An 18,455-nucleotide genomic window follows, 5' to 3' on the forward strand; every position below is an offset into this window, starting at 1 on the left:
AAATTAGTGGGGGGGAGATGAGTTTCCAGCTTCAGTGATTTTTGCAATTCATTCCAGTCATTGGCAGCAGAGAACTGGAAGGAAAGCCGACCAAAGGAAAAATTGGCTTCGGGGGTGACCTGTGAAATATACCTGCTGGAAATATATCTGCTGGAGCGCGTGCTACGGGTGGGTGCTGCTATGGTGACCAGTGAGCTGAGATAAGGCAGGGGTTTTACCTAGCAAAGACTTTTATAGATGACCTGGAGTGGGTTTGGTGACAAATATGTCGTGAGGGCCAGCCAACGAGAACATACAGGTCGCAGTGGTGGGTAGTATATTGGGCTTTGGTGACAAAACGGATGGCACTGTGATAGACTACATCCAATTTGCTGAATAGAGTGTTGGAGGCTATTTTGTAAATGACATCGCCGAAGTCAAGGATCGGTAGGATAGTCGGTTTTACGAGGGTATGTTTGGCAGCATGAGTGAAGGAGGCTTTGTTGCAAAATAGGAAGCCGATTCTAGATTTAATTTTAGATTGGAGATGCTTAATGTGAGTCTGGAAGGAGAGTTTACAATCTAACCAGAAACCTAGGTATTTGTAGTTGTCCACATATTCTAAGTCAGAACTGTCCAGAGTAGTGACAGGCGAGCAGGTGCGGGCAGCGATCGGTTGAAGAGCATACATTTAGTTTTACTGGCGTTTAAGAACAGTTGGCCACGGAAGGAGAGTTGTAATGACATTGAAGCTTGTCTGGAGGTTACAGTGTCCAAAGAGGGGCCAGAAGGAAACAGAATGGTGTTGTCTGCGTAGAGGTGGATCAGAGAATCACCAGCAGCAAGAGCAACATCATTGATGTATACAGAGAAGAGAGTTGGCCCGAGAATTGAACCCTGTGGCACCCCCATAGAGACTGCCAGAGGTCCGGACAACAGGCCCTCCGATTTGACACACCCACATTGGAAATCCAGCCTACCTGGTCACCTGTGGTCATTCACCTGTGGTCATTCACCTGTGGTCATTCTTTGCGTCACAAAATAATGTGAAGGAGGTCTTTTCTATAAGACGTACATTACAGTATTTAGTGAAATTGTGTTGTTTTTGAGATGGCGGAGTTCTGTTGTCCTTATCTGCTGTGTGATGCTATGACCTCTCATGTAAGTGATAATGTTGTGTTCAAAACAGATTTGATTTCATTTTCTGCTTGTCTGCCAAACAGAAGCTCTCGGCAATGCAGCTCTCTCTCTCTCTCGTTCTTTTAATTTATTTGATTCTGTGATGGACTCGCACATCTGAAGACGAAGCACTCCAGATTGCAGCTGCTGCCCGCCCACACACACCCACAGACATGTTGCATTACTCACTATGATGTACACAAATCAACTGCTCACACACACTTATGGTCACACAACACACACAACAGTACAGTTTGTGGCATGCCTTTTAGAAACAGACCCGTGGTATAGAGCAGTTTGCTTTGGGGTCTCACTCACTCACTCACACACAGCCTAAATGTCCGGTCTGAATCTATCTTGTCACTCTTATGACGTGCATTATAGCCTACAAGTCATATTGAATTGACGATCAACTGCTGTAGATCAAGTACATTGCTCAATGTGAGCAACGCGCTCTGCTCTTCGCCATAGTCCATTTTTTTTTTTTGTCCATTTCTTCTTGTAACGATATCTCTTTTGATCGCTTATCGCTTTCAACTCATCAATGGAAAACCATTGCACTTTCCCGAAGGGTTTCTTACTCTGTGAATACGGTGTAAGAATAGTTATACGGTGTAGGAATATTTCGACGATAAATACACAACGTAGAGGACGAGAAGTCCATAGAGTACTAGATCAATGGAAATGGTGTAATAGGGGATTAATGAGCAATGGGTCAGAGACATGGGGGGAATTTGTCTATACAGTGAGCCTGAAATAGGATACTTTGTATTTTGCCATTGGCCCAGGTTTTATTGCAAGGATTTGTAATTGGTCAACCACAGGCTAGGGCTGGGTTATAAACTACATCCTGTTCCTTTGTTCTGTGGAGAGAACCACAGGAAAGCATCACTGAGGACAGGGGAGAATGAACATCTACCATCTACCTCTTCGCATGATTTGTCCTCTGAATAAGAATAAACCTATTTTTCTTCCCCTTGATTTGCTTTGGGGTCTGTGTTATTGAAGAGTAACATCAACTGTTAACAACGGTGTCTATATTAGGACAGCCTCAATCCTAGTATGGACACCGCACAGTTAGATACACAAAAGATACAGTAGGTCTACTAAGGAAGTAGTTTGAAAGAGTTTACGTCATTTGAATTGTAACTCAGCAATCCCGTGTCATGTTTAAGGAGGATTAACATTTGAGAAGATAATGGTGCAGAGCTAGACAATTCTGCCCAGGGATGAAAGGATGGATGCTTAGCTCTACTGACGTGAGAGGTTGCTGATCCCGGTCCGGAGGTTTTCTGCTCTCTTGTCAGACCTTTTTGGTTTGTGTCCAGAAATGGAATCTCTACTACAACAATTCCTAACAGTTTTGCTGACATGGGAAGGGAAATCTGTCAAGCAGGTACCTAGCTAACTAGTCCACACAGCTAACTAGCTTACACAGCTAACTAGCTAACTCCACTTTACACACCTAACACTTACATAGCTAACTAGTGCACACAGCTAACTAGCTTACACAGCTAACTAGCTAACTAGCCCACACAGCTAACTAGCTAGAGATTCCATATTGCTACAGTAAACTTTAGTCAGCCAACCCAGGTCCTGCAACCTCCCAGTGTAGCTGTATTTATAGTCAGGCCCTGTAACCTCCCAGTGTAGCTGTATTTACAGTCAGGCCCTGTAACCTCCCAGTGTAGCTGTATTTACAGTCAGGCCCTGTAACCTCCCAGTGTAGCTGTATTTACAGTCAGGCCCTGTAACCTCCCAGTGTAGCTGTATTTACAGTCAGGCCCTGTAACCTCCCAGTGTAGCTGTAGTTATAGTCAGGCCCTGTAACCTCCCAGTGTAGCTGTATTTACAGTCAGGCCCTGTAACCTCCCAGTGTAGCTGTAGTTACAGTCAGGCCCTGTAACCTCCCAGTGTAGCTGTAGTTACAGTCAGGCCCTGTAACCTCCCGGTATCACTAGGGTCCTCTCTGTGGCTGTGTTGTCATTTATGTATAGCTTATGAATAATACATGCAGTCTTTTTTGTGTGTTTTCGAATCTGTGAATTATATAGGCGTCTGCAAGTAATAGCATTGTGTAATTGACCGATCTGGTAATTAATCTGTGTTTGGTATGGAGTTCTTGCTATACTCTGGGGTATTAGGCTTAGGTCTTGCTCTTGTGTGTGTGGGTGTATTGTACTCTACAGTATATGACTGTAATTGTCTGCAGTTAAGGGGGTTTGAAGTGGTCCCTGTAGCAGAATGTGTGGTATATCTAGACCAAGTGGTTGGCACGTGGACAGTGCTCTGCATTTGGGAGCCACCATTAGCAGTTGTGTGTGTGTGTGTGTGTGTGTGTGTGTGTGTGTTACTGTGTTATAAGCCTCTCCTCAGCCTAGCACCAGATTTATCCTCCCCATCAATAAAAACATAATTTTCTGTTCATCGTGAAGATCAATGTAATGATGATAAACCGTTCAGAGTCGGTGTATAATATAATCTTGGATATGTTTCATATTTCATGAGGGAGGCATAAAAAGGGTCATTATTCCACTTAGCTCCGATACATGGATCCTTGTCACCTCTATTGCCGTGGATAGCGCTCTGATTACTGTGATCATGCCGTATATGGCCATACAGGTGGTGGTAAAGGTCAACACTCCCCTTTCACAGTCTTCACATTTTGCGGCCTTTTTAAAAATATATTTCAAAAAAGGGATTCGATAGGATAAAAAAAATCCAATCGATCTACACAATTCTAGAACCGTTTCCAAATGACTAAGTGCAACCTTATTTTGTATTCTGATTTGCGTATGTCCTCACACCCCAGTGTTATTAATACTGGTTGGAAGCTCATTTTGGCAGCCATTACAGCTGGGAATCATGTTGAATGAGATTGTACCAACCTTACACAACTAAGTGGACATTAACATAAGAAACACCTGCTCTTTCCGTGACATAGACTGACCAGGTGAATCCAGGTGAAAGCTATGATCCCTTATTGATGCCACTTGTTAAATCCACTTCAAATCAGTATAGATGAAGGGGAGGAGACAGGTTAAAGATGGATTTTTAAGCCTCGAGACAAATGAGATATGGATTGTGTATGTGTGCCTTTTCAGAATGGGTGAATGGACAAGACAAAAGATGTAATTGCAGGCCTCCCGGGACTCTGGGTTCGCGCCCTGTCGTAACTGGCCGCGTCGTCTGGGTTAGGGAGGGTTTGGCTGGTAGGGAAATCCTTGTCTCATCGCGCACCAGCGACTCCTGTGGCGGGCCGGGCACAGTGCGCGCTAACCAAGGTTGCCAGGTGCACGGTGTTTCCTCCGACACATTGGTGCGGCTGGCTTCCGGGTTGGATGCGCGCTGTGTTAAGAAGCAGTGCGGCTTGGTTGGGTTGTGTATCGGAGGACGCATGACTTTCAACCTTCGTCTCTCCCGAGCCCGTACGGGAGTTGTAGCGATGAGACAAGATAGTAGCTACTAAAACAATTGGATACCACGAAATTGGGGAGAAAAAGGTGTAAAAAAAATTGTTAAAAAAATATATTTATGTAATTGCCTTTGAACAGGGTATGGAAGTGGGTGCCAGGTGCACCGGTTTCAGTTTGTCAAGAACTGCAACGCTGCTGGGTTTTTCACGCTCAACAGTTTCCCGTGTGTATCATGAACGGTCCACCACCCAAAGGACATCCAGCCAACTTGACACAACTGTTGGAAGCATTGGAGTCCATTCCCTGACAAATTGAGGCTGTTCTGAGGGCAAAAGGGGATGCATCTCCGTATTAAGAAGGTAGGAGACTAGACCATTTGGAACACTCAACACCTCCTGGAAAGCCATTTGGGTGTGTCTTTAGCATAAAGATTTGGTAGTTGTCCCGTGGTTTTCAGAAGACTATGTCAGGGTCTCCTCTAACTTGCCTGGGCTCTGCTCCTTTCATTTTTCTTATCATCCTGACAATCTCCCCAGTCCCTGCTGGTGACAAGTATACCCATAACGTGATGCTGCCACCACAATGCATTCTTTTTTCAACAAGGCCGTTAAGTAATGCTGCAAAACACCGCAAAGACATTACCTTTTTGGCCTAAATTAAAAACTACAGGTTTGGGTCATATCCAATACAACACAACAGAGTGAAACCCTCTGTATTTTCAAGTATTGTGATGGCAGCATCATGTTATATGGGTATGTGTAACAGATGTGAAATGGCTAGCTAGTTAGCGGTGGTGCACGCTAATAGCATTTCAATCAGTGACGTCACTTGCTCTGAGACCTTGAAGTAGTGGTTCCCCTTGCTCTGCAAGGCTTTTGTGGAGCGATGGTTAACGAGGCTTCGTGGGTGACTGTTGATGTGTGCAGAGGGTCCCTGGTTCACGCCCGGGTATGGGCGAGGGGACGGTCTAAAGTTATACTGTTACATATGCTTGTCATCGGCAGGGACTGGGAGTTAGTTTGTCAGGATCAGAAGAATGGGATTTATTTTTTTCCAGCAAGACACCTACACACATTTTTTGGGCCTCACCAAAGACACACACGAACGCCTTTCCAAGAGGTGTTGAGTGTTCCTGTTCTTGAGTCAAGTATTCAAACCCTTTTTGTTATGGCCTAAATAAGTTCAGGAGTAAACATTTGCTTAACAAGTCATATAATAAGTTGCATGGACTCACTCTGTGTGCTATAATAGTGTTTAACATGATTTTTGAATGACCTACAGTAGAAAGTAAGAAAGCTTCGGATGACCCTGCCTGCTTGGTGTTCTCCTGTCTCTCACAGTGGGCCTTTTTACCTACTGTTAGTGTGTATGTGTGCTTGTGAGCACGATTCTGAGAGAGAGAGAGAGAGAGAGAGAGACTCCCAACTAGATAAGTACATATACTGATATACTGATACTTTGCATTTAGTAGTCCAACAGCACAAGGAACTAATGCATGTTCTTGGCTGTGGCCATTCTGAAGCGCCGGCCAGAGGGAAGCCTCTCGAACTGAGGGTGTGGAGGTGTCGCCAACGACAGGCAGTGTCTTCTTTTTGGTTGCCTTGCGGAACGGAATGCTCAAATGTGCCTGTGGTCGACCGGTTACTTTGCTGGCTGTGTTTACTATTCGGGTCATTTTGCTTTTGCTCCTCATGCTTAGATTACCGTACCAGACTGTCATATTGAACGTGAGGATCCTCTCCACTAGCTCAGATTACCAGACCAGACTGTCATATTGAACGTGAGGATCCTCTCCACTAGCTCAGATTACCAGACCAGTCTGCTAAATGACCATATTATATACACTACACACTGGGATACTGGTTCCTCCCCCTGGCACAGTGTGCTTTGAGAGCCAGCCAGTCCTTAGGGCCCTAGCTCAGTCTCCCACAAGCAGGTTACAGCTCTCCCAGTAAGGCTGAATCACATCCGGCCGTAACTGGGAGTCCAATAGGGCGGTGCACAATTGGCCCAGCGCTGTCCGGGTTTGGCCGGGGTAGGCCGTCAATGTAAATAGGAATTTGTTCTTAACTGACTTGCCAATTAAATAAAGGTTAAATAAATACAATTAAAATAAAGAGGTTACTGCTCTCCCAGTAGAGGTTACTGCTCTCCCAGTAGAGGTTACTGCTCTCCCAGTAGAGGTTACTGCTCTCCCAGTAGAGGTTACTGCTCTCCCAGTAGAGGTTACTGCTCTCCCAGTAGAGGTTACTGCTCTCCCAGTAGAGGTTACTAGCAGGTCAGGCCTCTTATACACAACAAACGTTTGATCAACCACTTCAACATTGTCATGTATCACCCAGATCACATGGCAGACTGAGACTGTACATATTTGCCCCTCATTTGTACTCTGTTTAAGCTGGTTTCAATGGAGGGTTGTCTGTTATGCTGTGTCTTCCCAACGGCTCTATGGGAAGGTATGCAAACAGCTCTGCAGCAAAATACACATATGGGTCATGTTCATTGAGCAAACAGAAGAAACTGCACTCTACTACCTGGACTTGAACTAATGCATGTTTTTTAATTTGACATTTGTTTGCGGAACTTAATGAACACCTCCCAGCAGTGATTTAGCCTGGCAGTAAAATATGGATATTGACAACAGGGGAGCATCTCTTACCACAGAGGAAATATAAATGTAATCAGTTTAAAGGATAAAGCTTAATGCACCTCTGTGCTGCAGTGGCTAGTATTTCTCCCCTTTTTCAGGGGCGTAACATGGAGCCTGCAGTTCTATCTAGCACATAAAACGCTAATACTAGTGCTAATGCCAAAAGGGATATTGTCAATAATCCTCATTTTAGCTCATGTCTGACTTAGCCTGAGATGAGTATACAAGAATGTCCCAGTGCATTTAGGAGGGCATCTTGTTTTAGGAGGAAAAGGGCATCTCGTTTTAGGGTGGAGGCGGCATCTCGTTTTAGGGTGGAGGCGGCATCTCGTTTTAGGGTGGAGGAAAAGGGCATCTCGTTTTAGGGTGGAGGAAAAGGGCATCTCGTTTTAGGGTGGAGGAAAAGGGCATCTCGTTTTAGGAGGTGGAGGCGAGGCGACTCGTTTTTTTGGGAAAAGGCTGTTTGTTAAAGGGAGAAAGGCCATCTTGTTTTCGGCAACAGTTTCGCCCCTACTCGAGTGAAAGAGGCTAACCGACTCTGAAGTCGAACTGGAATCTACATCCCTCTCTCCTTTCCCTCCCTTCCTCCACCCTCCATCTTTCCTGGGTCCAGCTGCTGTAGCTCCATTGCAATGGGGGCTTGGACTTAAAGTGCACTAAAGGGCTCAATCATAGAATTGTTCTGGTATGAACCTGGGCCTAGATATTTATTTAGGATGCGGATATGATTTCCACTCTATTTAGTTAGAATACCTCAAGATAATCTTCAGACCATACTATTGACAGAGTTATCATCAATATTTTTCATAGCGGTCTATTTACCATGAAAAAACCATGCTGGCACTAAGACTGCACTCAAGCGAGCTGTATGTGGCCATAAGCCAACATTCAGAGGGTGTTTCTCGTGGCCGGTGTATTTAAAAAAAATTATTATAATAATTTTTAAAAATAAACTTTAAAAAAAATGTGTTTTTTTTATTTATTTAAAATTACACAGACAACAAACAGACAGACCCATACAAACATCAACGACATCACACCTGTCCTGACTAGAGGTCGACCTCTAGTCCTGACCCACATGTTCACCCTGTACCTATCTCCAACGCCTGCAAGACTATGCCACATGGCCACATAATAATGCATTTGATTCTTCTATCATCCCAGCAATGGAGGATCACTTGATTTCCAGTTAAGTAAAAAAATATATATATATAAAAAAATTGGCTTAATGAGAAAAGTATGGTAAATTTACATTGTAAAACTGACAGCCAACTTTCTAACTCCGCCCATAACTTTGGGACTTTATACCACTCCCAGAAGGCATGAATTATCGAATCATTGTTAATTGTATACTTAAGACATGGCTCTGCCATTATGCTGTAGAATGTATTCATTTTGACTCTTGTGTAATAAATTCTATACATTCGTTTATACTGGATTAATCATACATGTTTGTTAACTGTAATTGTGTTAGGTATGTTCCAACTCTCCCTCCATCTTGTGCCAATATCAGTTTTTAAGTCTTGGTTCCAATAGTTAATATTTTTTGTATAGGCTCAGTTTTGATAGTTAATATTTTTTGTATAGGCTCAGTTTTGATAGTTAATATTTTTTGTATAGGCTCAGTTTTGATAGTTCATATTTTTTGTATAGGCTCAGTTTGATATATCATTTTTTTCTGAGAGATTGTGAGTTGGACTGCAAGGTTTTCTTTTTCTGGCTCAAATAGGATTCTCTCAACATTGCTTAAAAGATTTCAGATCGACATTTCGTGATGTAAACTTTTAAGTTGGCATGTATTTGAAAACGTCTGTATTGTCCAAATTGGCTTTGCCAGTGATTTTAATACAGGGAAACTGAAATCCGTCTCAACTCACTTTAACCAGCATGTCATCTGTGCAACTAGAGGCGACAAAACTCTAGAATACCTTTATTGCGCATGCAAGGCCTTCCCTTTGGCATATCAGACCATAACTCTATCCTCCTTCCTGCTCACAAGCAAAAACTCAAACAGGAAGTACCAGGGAAGCGGATGGTAAGCTACATGACTGTTTCGCTGGCCCAGACTGGAGTGTGTTCCGAGATTCATCCGATCCCTTTTCAACCTATCCCTGACCTGGTCTGTAATACCAACTTGTTTCAAGCAGACCACCATAATTCGCATGCCCAAGGATGCCAAGGTAACCTACCTAAAATGACTACCAGCTATAGCCATGAAATGCTTTGAAAGGCTGGTCATGGCTCACATCAACACCATCATCCCAGACACCCTGGACCCACTCCAATTAGCATACCGGCCCCAAAAGATCCACAGACAAATCAAATCAAATCACACAAGGAGTACCTATGCTGTTCACTGACTATAGCTCAGCATTCAACAACAGTCCCCTCCAAGCATATCACCAAGTTCAGGACCCTGGAACAGACCACCTACCTGTGCAACTGGATCCTGGTCGACCACCCCCAGCCGCTGAAGGTAGGCAAAAACCCATTCGTCACACTGACCATCAACACAGAGGCCCATCAGGGGTGTGTTCTTAGTACCCTCCTGTACTCCTTGTACAAAAGGCTGTGAAGAAATAGTAGTTATCATAGTAGAATAGATAAAGTTCATAATATCAGCGCTGTAGCTCCGCCCACCTGTGAAGTGGAGGAGAGCATGCTGGGCGATCTCCAGCTCAGTGAACGTTAGCTCAAAAAGATGTCAAGTGAGAGACCGTTCCAGCTCCTGTGTTTTCCCACTAGTTAGCTCTCGTTGTGTTAGCCAAGGCCCGTGTGTGTCCTTGCTGAAGTGTAAGTACATATTTTAATATCTTTCACATGTTTATTGACATTTTTTACATTTGACATTTTTGTCATTTAGTAGACACTCATCCAGAGTGACTTACAGGAGCAATTAGGGTTAAGTGCCTTTATCATCGACAGAATTTTAACCTAGTTAGCTCGGGGATTCGATGCTCTTGTCCCCTGTTATTTTGTTTATATGCCCTGTAATTCTATAGATGTTATATTGTTTATGTGGGTATTGCATTTTATTTCAGTGTTTAAAAGTATTGAGTTCGTTATGCAGTTGTAGCCCTCTGCTGAAGATGGCGGTGCTAATCCGTGGCATTATACCACCTCGACCATAGTCCTCTGTGTTGTCATCGGTGCCCTTATGGGAGACAACACCAAGTAAAACATAGCCTAAAGATTATACAGTCCACCAAGTCCTCAGTTACATTGCCTTTTCGAATGTATGAAAGTGTGTGTGTGGCATCAGTATGCATGTGTGTGCATGTTATGTGTGTGGCATCAGTAGGCATGTGTGTGCATGTTATGTGTGTGTGTGTGGGAGTATGTAGTGTGTGTGTGTGTGTGTTAGGGTGTCAGTGTAAGTACTGTATGTGTGACTGTGTAGGAGTCCAGTGTGCAAGAGAGTTAGTGCAAAAAAGGGTGAATGCAGGTAGTCTGTGTAGCTATTTACAGTGGTTCTTCCTTTAGAAGTTTTGAGCTTATACCCGTTAGTGGTAGATGGTGTCATTCTGTCATTGCACCACACTATCACAAGGGGGAGTTATAATGCTTAAATCTATCGGTAGTCTAAACTATGGCACAAATTGACTATCTTTTCGGAAATTAATGGAGGTGTTTTCAGTCTGAGAGTCTCTTCTCTGGCACTAGAGTCCTGCATCAGGCAACAACAAAAACTGTCGGTCGTCTTGGAGTTCAGAGAGAACCTGGACAATGGGGGAATTACACTTGACATTTTCAAAAAATTGGCACGGTGGGCTTTTTGTTTCTCTCCCTCTAAAAACTGAAATAAATTATTCTAAATAACAACCTGGCTTTATTTACAAATGAGTAAGAATGTCTCACCCCATGTTCAATAATGGCCTTAGCTTCTACCCCCAAGCCATAAGACTCCTGAACAGCTAATCAAACTGCTATCTAGACCCCTATTGTATGCTGCTGCTACTCTCTGTTTATTATCTGTGCATGGTCACTTTAACTCTACCTACATGTACATATTACCTTAACTAACCGGTGCACCAGCACATTGACTCTGTACCGGTACCCCCTGTATATACAGTGCCTTGCAAAAGTATTCATCCCTGTGGTGTTTTTCCTATTTTGTTGCTTTACAACCTGTAATTTAAAGCGATTTTTATTTGGATTTCATGTAATGGACATACACAAAATAGTACAAATTGCTAAGTGAAAAAAATGATTTGGTACCGGACTTGGCGCTCTGGTACCGCTTGCCGTGTGGTAGCAGAGAGCACAGTCTATGACTAGGGTTGCTGCAGTCTTTGACAATTTTTAGGGCCTTCCTCTGACACTGCCTGATATAGAGGTCCTGGATGGCAGAAAGCTTGGCCCCAGTGATGTACTGGGCTGTTTGCACTACCCTCTGTAGTGCCTTGCAGTCAGAGGCCGAGCAGTTGCCATACCAGGCAGTGATGCAACCTGTAAGGATGCTCTCGATGGTGCAGCTGTAGAACCTTTTGAGGATCTGAGGACCCATGCCAAATCTTTTCAGTCTCCTGGGGAGGACAAGGCTTTGTCGTGCCCTCTTCACGACTGTCTTGGTGTGTTTGGAATGACTAGAATGTAAATAGTATATTGGTACAGTGGGGCCATTCATTGTAAGGTTAAGTGTGATGAATTGAGTTAGTGCATGGAAAAGCTCAAAGCGTGTGCACATAATTACGTGCTGTAAAGATTTGGAAGTAGGACTCCTCTTATAAACATTTGGAGGACATACTTGCTCCTGGTCTGTTAGTGCTGTATAGCCTGGTTCCTGGTCTGTTAATGCTGTATAGCCTGGTTCCTGGTCTGGTAGTGCTGTATGGCCTGGTTCCTGGTCTGGTAGTGCTGTATAGCCTGGTTCCTGGTCTGGTAGTGCTGTATGGCCTGGTTCCTGGTCTGGTAGTGCTGTATAGCCTGGTTCCTGGTCTGGTAGTGCTGTATAGCCTGGTTCCTGGTCTGGTAGTGCTGTATGGCCTGGTTCCTGTATGGCCTGGTTCCTGTTCATGTGCTGACTCTGCAGCACATGGCTGTCAGAGTCAGTCCAGCCACTGAGATGAGAAGACGTGTAGTGCCAGTCGGGTCGGTGGACTGAACACCACATTCTCTTTGTTGCCTGTGTCCTGAGTCATGGCAGAAGATGTAGTCTATTGACTCTACAGCCATGTCCCAGCCGTGTCTCAGTGGTGTGTCAGCCATGTTTCATTAGTGTCTCTGGAAAGTATTGCCTCTCTGTTGTGTTCATTATAGTAATCACGGTCTCTTTCTCCACATCTCCAACAGCTTTATGATGTACTCTTAACAAGTCACAAACAAGTATTCTACATTTCATAGAAGTAATATAAGTAGGAAAAATGATATTCATATTATTTGGAGGGATGTTGAGACCATAGAAATACATTATGGTACTGTACTAGAGATGCATCATAGTACTGTACTAGAGATGCATCATAGTACTGTACTAGAGACGCATCACAGTGCTGTACTAGAGACGCATCACAGTGCTGTACTAGAGACGCATCACAGTGCTGTACTAGAGACGCATCACAGTGCTGTACTAGAGACGCATCACAGTGCTGTACTAGAGACGCATCACAGTGCTGTACTAGAGATGCATCACAGTGCTGTACTAGAGATGCATCACAGTGCTGTACTAGAGATGCATCACAGTGCTGTACTAGAGATGCATCACAGTGCTGTACTAGAGATGCATCACAGTGCTGTACTAGAGACGCATCACAGTGCTGTACTAGAGACGCATCACAGTGCTGTACTAGAGACTCATCATAGTGCTGTACTAGAGACGCATCATAGTGCTGTACTAAAGATACAGTGCAGAAGTATTCATCCCCCTTGGCTTTTTTCCTATTTTGTTGCATTACAACCTGTAATTTAAATAGATTTTTATTTGGATTTCATGTAATGTACATTAGAGGTCGACCGATTTATGATTTTTCAACGCCGATACCGATATCGATTATTGGAGGACCAAAAAAAGCCGATACCGATTAAACAGCCGATTGTTTTACCATTTTTTATTTGTAATAATGACAATTACAACAATAGTGAATTAACACTTATTTTAACTTAATACATCAATAAAATCAATTTAGCCTCAAGTAAATAATGAAACATGTTTTAAATAATGCAAAAACAAAGTGTTGGAGAAGAAAGTAAAAGTGCAATATGTGCCATGTAAGAAAGCTAACGTTTAAGTTGCTTGCTCAGAACACGAGAACATATGAAAGCTGGTGGTTCCTTTTAACATGAGTCTTCAATATTCCCAGGTAAGAAGTTTTAGGTTGTAGTTGTTATAGAAATTATAGGACTATTTCTCTCTATACGATTTTTATTTCATATACCTTTGACTATTGGATGTTCTTATAGGCACTTTAGTATTGCCAGTATAACAGTATAGCTTCCGTCCCTCTCCTCGCCCCTACCTGGGCTCGAACCAGGAAGGCATCGACAACAGCCACCCTCGAAGCAGCGTTACCCATGCAGAGCAAGGGAAACAACTACTCCAAGTCTCAGAGCGAGTGACGTTTGAAACGCTAATAGAGCGTACCCTGCTAACTAGCTAGCCATTGCACATCGGTTACACCAGCCTAATCTCAGGAGTTGATAGGCTTGAAGTCATAAACAGCACAATGCTTGAAGCACAACGAAGAGCTGTTGGCAAAATGCACAAAAGTGCTGTTTGAATGAATGCTTACGAGCCTGCTGCTGCCTACCACCGCTCAGTCAGACTGCTCTATCAAATCATAGACTTAATTAGAACATAATAACACACAGAAATCCGAGCCTTAGGTCATTAATATGTTCAAATCCGGAAACTATCATCTTGAAAACAAGACGTTTATTCTTTCAGTGAAATACGGAACCGTTCCGTATTTTATCTAACGGGTGGCATCCAACAGTCTAAATATTCCTGTTACATTGCACAACCTTCAATGTTATGTCATAATTACGTAAAATTCTGGCAAATTAGGCAGCCCAAACTGTTGCATATACCCTGACTCTGCGTGCAATGAACGCAAGAGAAGTGACACAATTTCACCTGGTTAATATTGCCTGCTAACCTGGATTTCTTTTAGCTAAATATGCAGGTTTAAAAATATATACTTCTGTGTATTGATTTTAAGAAATGCATTGATTTTTATTGTTAGGTACAGTCGTGCAACGATTGTGCTTTTTTTCCGCAAATGCGCTTTTGTTAAATCATCCCCCGTTTGGCGAAGTTGGCTGTCTTTGTTAGGAAGAAATAGTCTTCACAGTTCGCAACGAGTCATGTTAGCAGGCAATATTAACTAAATATGCAGGTTTAAAAATATATACTTGTGTATTGATTTTAAGAAAGGCATTGATGTTTATGGTTAGGTACACATTGGAGCAACGACAGTCCTTTTTCGCGAATGCGCACCACATCGATTATATGCAACGCAGGACACGTTAGATAACTTCATGGTTGTTGATATTAGTTTAGTGATTATGATTGATTGATTGTTTTTTATAAGATAAGTTTAATGCTAGCTAGCAACTTACCTTGGCTTCTTAGTGCATTCGCGTAACAGGCAGTCTCCTCGTGGAGTGCAATGTAATCAGGTGGTTAGAGCGTTGGACTAGTTAACTGTAAGGTTGCAAGATTGAATCCCTGAGCTGACAAGGTAAAAATCTGTCGTTCTGCTCCTGAACAAGGCAGTTAACCCTCAGTTTCTAGGCCGTCATTGAAAATAAGAATGTGTTCTTAACTGACTTGCCAAGTTAAATAAAGGATGAATAAAGGTGTAAAAATAAATAAATCGCATCTGTAATAGGGTTAGAGGCAGAGAATCCCAGTGGAGAGAGGGGAACCAGCCAGGCAGAGACAGCATGGGCGGTTTGTTGCTCCAGTGCCGTTCCGTTCACCTTCACACTCACTCCTGGGCCAGACTACACTCAATCATTGGACCTACTAAAGAGATGAGTCTTTAATAAAGACTTAAAGATTGAGACCGAGTTTGCGTCTTTCACATGGGTAGGCAGACCATTCCATAAAAACTGAGCTCTATAGGAGAAAGCCCTGCCTCCAGCTGTTTGCTTAGAAATTCTAGGGACAATTAGGATGCCTGCGTCTTGTGACCATAGCGTACGTGTAGGTATGTACGGCAGGACCAAATCGGAAAGATGGGTAGGAGCAAGCCCATGTAATGCTTTGTAGGTTAGCAGTAAAACCTTGAAATCAGCCCTTGCCTTAACATCACCCCGAGAACCACATCCCTACAGTGAAGCAAGGTTGGTGGCAGCATCATGCTGTGGGGATGTTTTGGGAAACTGGTCTGAATTGAAGGAATGATGGATGGTGCTAAATACAGGGAGATTCTTGAGGGAAACCTGTTTCAGTCTTCTAGAGATTTGAGACTGGGACAATGACCCTGAGCATAATGCTAAAGCAACACTCGAGTGGTTTAAGGGGAAACTTTTAAATGTCTTGGAATGGCCTAGTCAAAGCCCAGACCTCAATCCAATTGAGAATCTGGGGTTTGACTTAAAGATTGCTGTACACCAGCAGAACCCATCCAACTTGAAGGAGCTGGAGCAGTTTTGCCTTTGAAGAACAGGCATTTATCCCAGTGGCAAGATGTGCCAAGCTTATAGAGACATATCCCAAGAGACTTGCAGCTGTAATTACAGCAAAATGTGGTTCTACAAGGTATTGACTTTTGGGGGGGTGAATAGTTGTGCACGCTCAAGTTTTCTGTTTTTTTGTCCAACTTTTCTTGTTTGTTTCACAATTAAAAAATATTTTGCATCTTCAAAGTGGTAGGCATGTTGTGTAAATCAAATGATACAAACCCCCCAAATATATATTCTAATTCCAGGTTATAAGGCAACAAAATAGGAAAAATGTCAAGGGGGGTGAATACTTTCGCAAGCCACTGTACATTGTATTACTGTACTAGAGATGCATGATATTACTGTGGTTGAGACAGACACACTCAACTCCTGACCCAGGCTGCAGGCTTGGTGTAGGCTTCTCTCTCTATCTCTCTCTCCCTTCAGGGTGTGAGAACACAAAGTTAATTGGGTCGCTGAATGAGGGATGGACCCAAGTGTTTTCAGGGCAACAGCCAATGGGAAACAGCCAACTGAGAACTGCTAGACTCTATGTGGAGGAGGGGTAGCTAGGACTCCATGGTTCAATTCCATTCCCATAACTTGCTCCCTTACCTCGTTTTGTAGATTGGATAGATCTTGATGGGTCTAATCAAGGTTGCAATAGCTCCACCCACCCTTCTGAAAGGCCAGGTTTAGCTTCCACCATATTCCATACTCTTCTAGGGCTTTTCCAATATAGTGTTTAACACGGGTGCTTGGGGTCTTATTTACACCGGTGCTTGGTCTTATTTACACCGGTGCTTGGGGTCTTATTTACACCGGTGCTTGGGGTCTTATTTACACCGGTGCTTGGGGTCTTATTTACACCGGTGCTTGGGGTCTTATTTACACCGGTGCTTGGGGTCTTATTTACACGGGTGCTTGGGGTCGGTGCTTGGGGTCTTATTTACACGGGTGCTTGGGGTCTTATTTACACGGGTGCTTGGGGTCTTATTTACACGGGTTCTTGGGGTCTTACGGGTGCTTGGGGTCTTATTTACACGGGCGCTTGGGGTTATATTTACACGGGCGCTTGGGGTTATATTTACACGGGCGCTTGGGGTTATGTTTACACGGGCGCTTGGGGTTATGTTTACACGGGCGCTTGGGGTCTTATTTACACCGGTGCTTGGGGTTTACACTGGTGTTTTTGTGCCTGGCCCAAAAAACGTATAGGTTCGTGGTACCAGTTAACAAGTGTATAGGGAGCAAGGCAGCTACCGGAGTAACCCGATTAGAACGTGTCCCCATGATGAATTCCCTACTAAGGAGGCTACCAGAGTAACCCGATTAGAACGTGTCCCCATGATGAATTCCCTACTAACATCACTGACCTAAAGCCCTTTCAGATCCACAATTCCCTCGTTTCCTGTTTCCTCTGTCAGAGTGCCCACCTGGCGATGATGGACACACTGATGATGGCGTACACGGTGGAGACGGTGAGCGCGGAGAAGGTGGTGGCGTGCATCCTTCGGTACTCCTCCCACCACGATGAAGATGCAGACACACCGTACGACACAGAGGACGCCGTGACCAGCTGGATCAACAAGGTATTTACCTGCACGGCATTCTAACACACCCACACACACGAATAGGACCACCTACAGTCTAGACCAGCTGGGCATCATACATTTGTTCCCTTTTCACACTACTGAGCTGAGCTGTACTGCACAGCATCTTGCTACTTTGCTTCTGTCCGTCTCTTTCCCCCTCTGCAGGACAGGCGACACACTCTTTCCCCCTCTGCAGGACAAGCGACACACTCTTTCCCCCTCTGCAGGACAAGCGACACACTCTTTCCCCCTCTGCAGGACAAGCGACACACTCTTTCCCCCTCTGCAGGACAAGCGACACACTCTTTCCCCCTCTGCAGGACAAGCGACACACTCTTTCCCCCTCTGCAGGACAGGCGACACACTCTTTCCCCCTCTGCAGGACAGGCGACACACTCTTTCCCCCTCTGCAGGACAGGCGACACACTCTTTCCCCCTCTGCAGGACAGGCGACACACTCTTTCCCCCTCTGCAGGACAGGCGACACTCTCTTTCCCCTCTGCAAGACAAGCGACACACTCTTTCCCCCTCTGCAGGACAAGCGACACACTCTTTCCCCCTCTGCAGGACAAGCGACACACTCTTTCCCCCTCTGCAGGACAAGCGACACACTCTTTCCCCCTCTGCAGGACAAGCGACACACTCTTTTCCCCCTCTGCAGGACAGGCGACACACTCTTTCCCCCTCTGCAGGACAAGCGACACACTCTTTCCCCCTCTGCAGGACAAGCGACACACTCTTTCCCCCTCTGCAGGACAGGCGACACACTCTTTCCCCCTCTGCAGGACAGGCGACACACTCTCTTCCCCCTCTGCAGGACAAGCGACACACTCTTTCCCCCTCTGCAGGACAAGCGACACACTCTTTCCCCCTCTGCAGGACAGGCGACACACTCTCTTTCCCCCTCTGCAGGACAAGCGACACACTCTTTCCCCCTCTGCAGGACAGGCGACACACTCTTTCCCCCTCTGCAGGACAAGCGACACACTCTTTCCCCCTCTGCAGGACAAGCGACACACTCTTTCCCCCTCT

At 44.4% G+C, this 18,455-nt stretch overlaps 1 protein-coding gene across 1 annotated transcript in view; it reads left to right on the forward strand.

The window, feature by feature from the left end:
- LOC112253235 (calmodulin-regulated spectrin-associated protein 2-like) overlaps positions 1 to 18,455 on the forward strand; it is a 98,807-nt gene that overhangs the window by 26,111 nt on the left and 54,241 nt on the right. The window contains exon 3 of the mRNA XM_042322900.1: positions 17,256 to 17,420. Coding sequence (XP_042178834.1) covers positions 17,256 to 17,420 — 165 coding nt within the window. The remainder of the gene's footprint in view (positions 1 to 17,255; positions 17,421 to 18,455) is intronic.

Source organism: Oncorhynchus tshawytscha, linkage group LG06 (assembly GCF_018296145.1).
Source record: "Oncorhynchus tshawytscha isolate Ot180627B linkage group LG06, Otsh_v2.0, whole genome shotgun sequence".
NCBI classification, from domain to species: domain Eukaryota; kingdom Metazoa; phylum Chordata; class Actinopteri; order Salmoniformes; family Salmonidae; genus Oncorhynchus; species Oncorhynchus tshawytscha.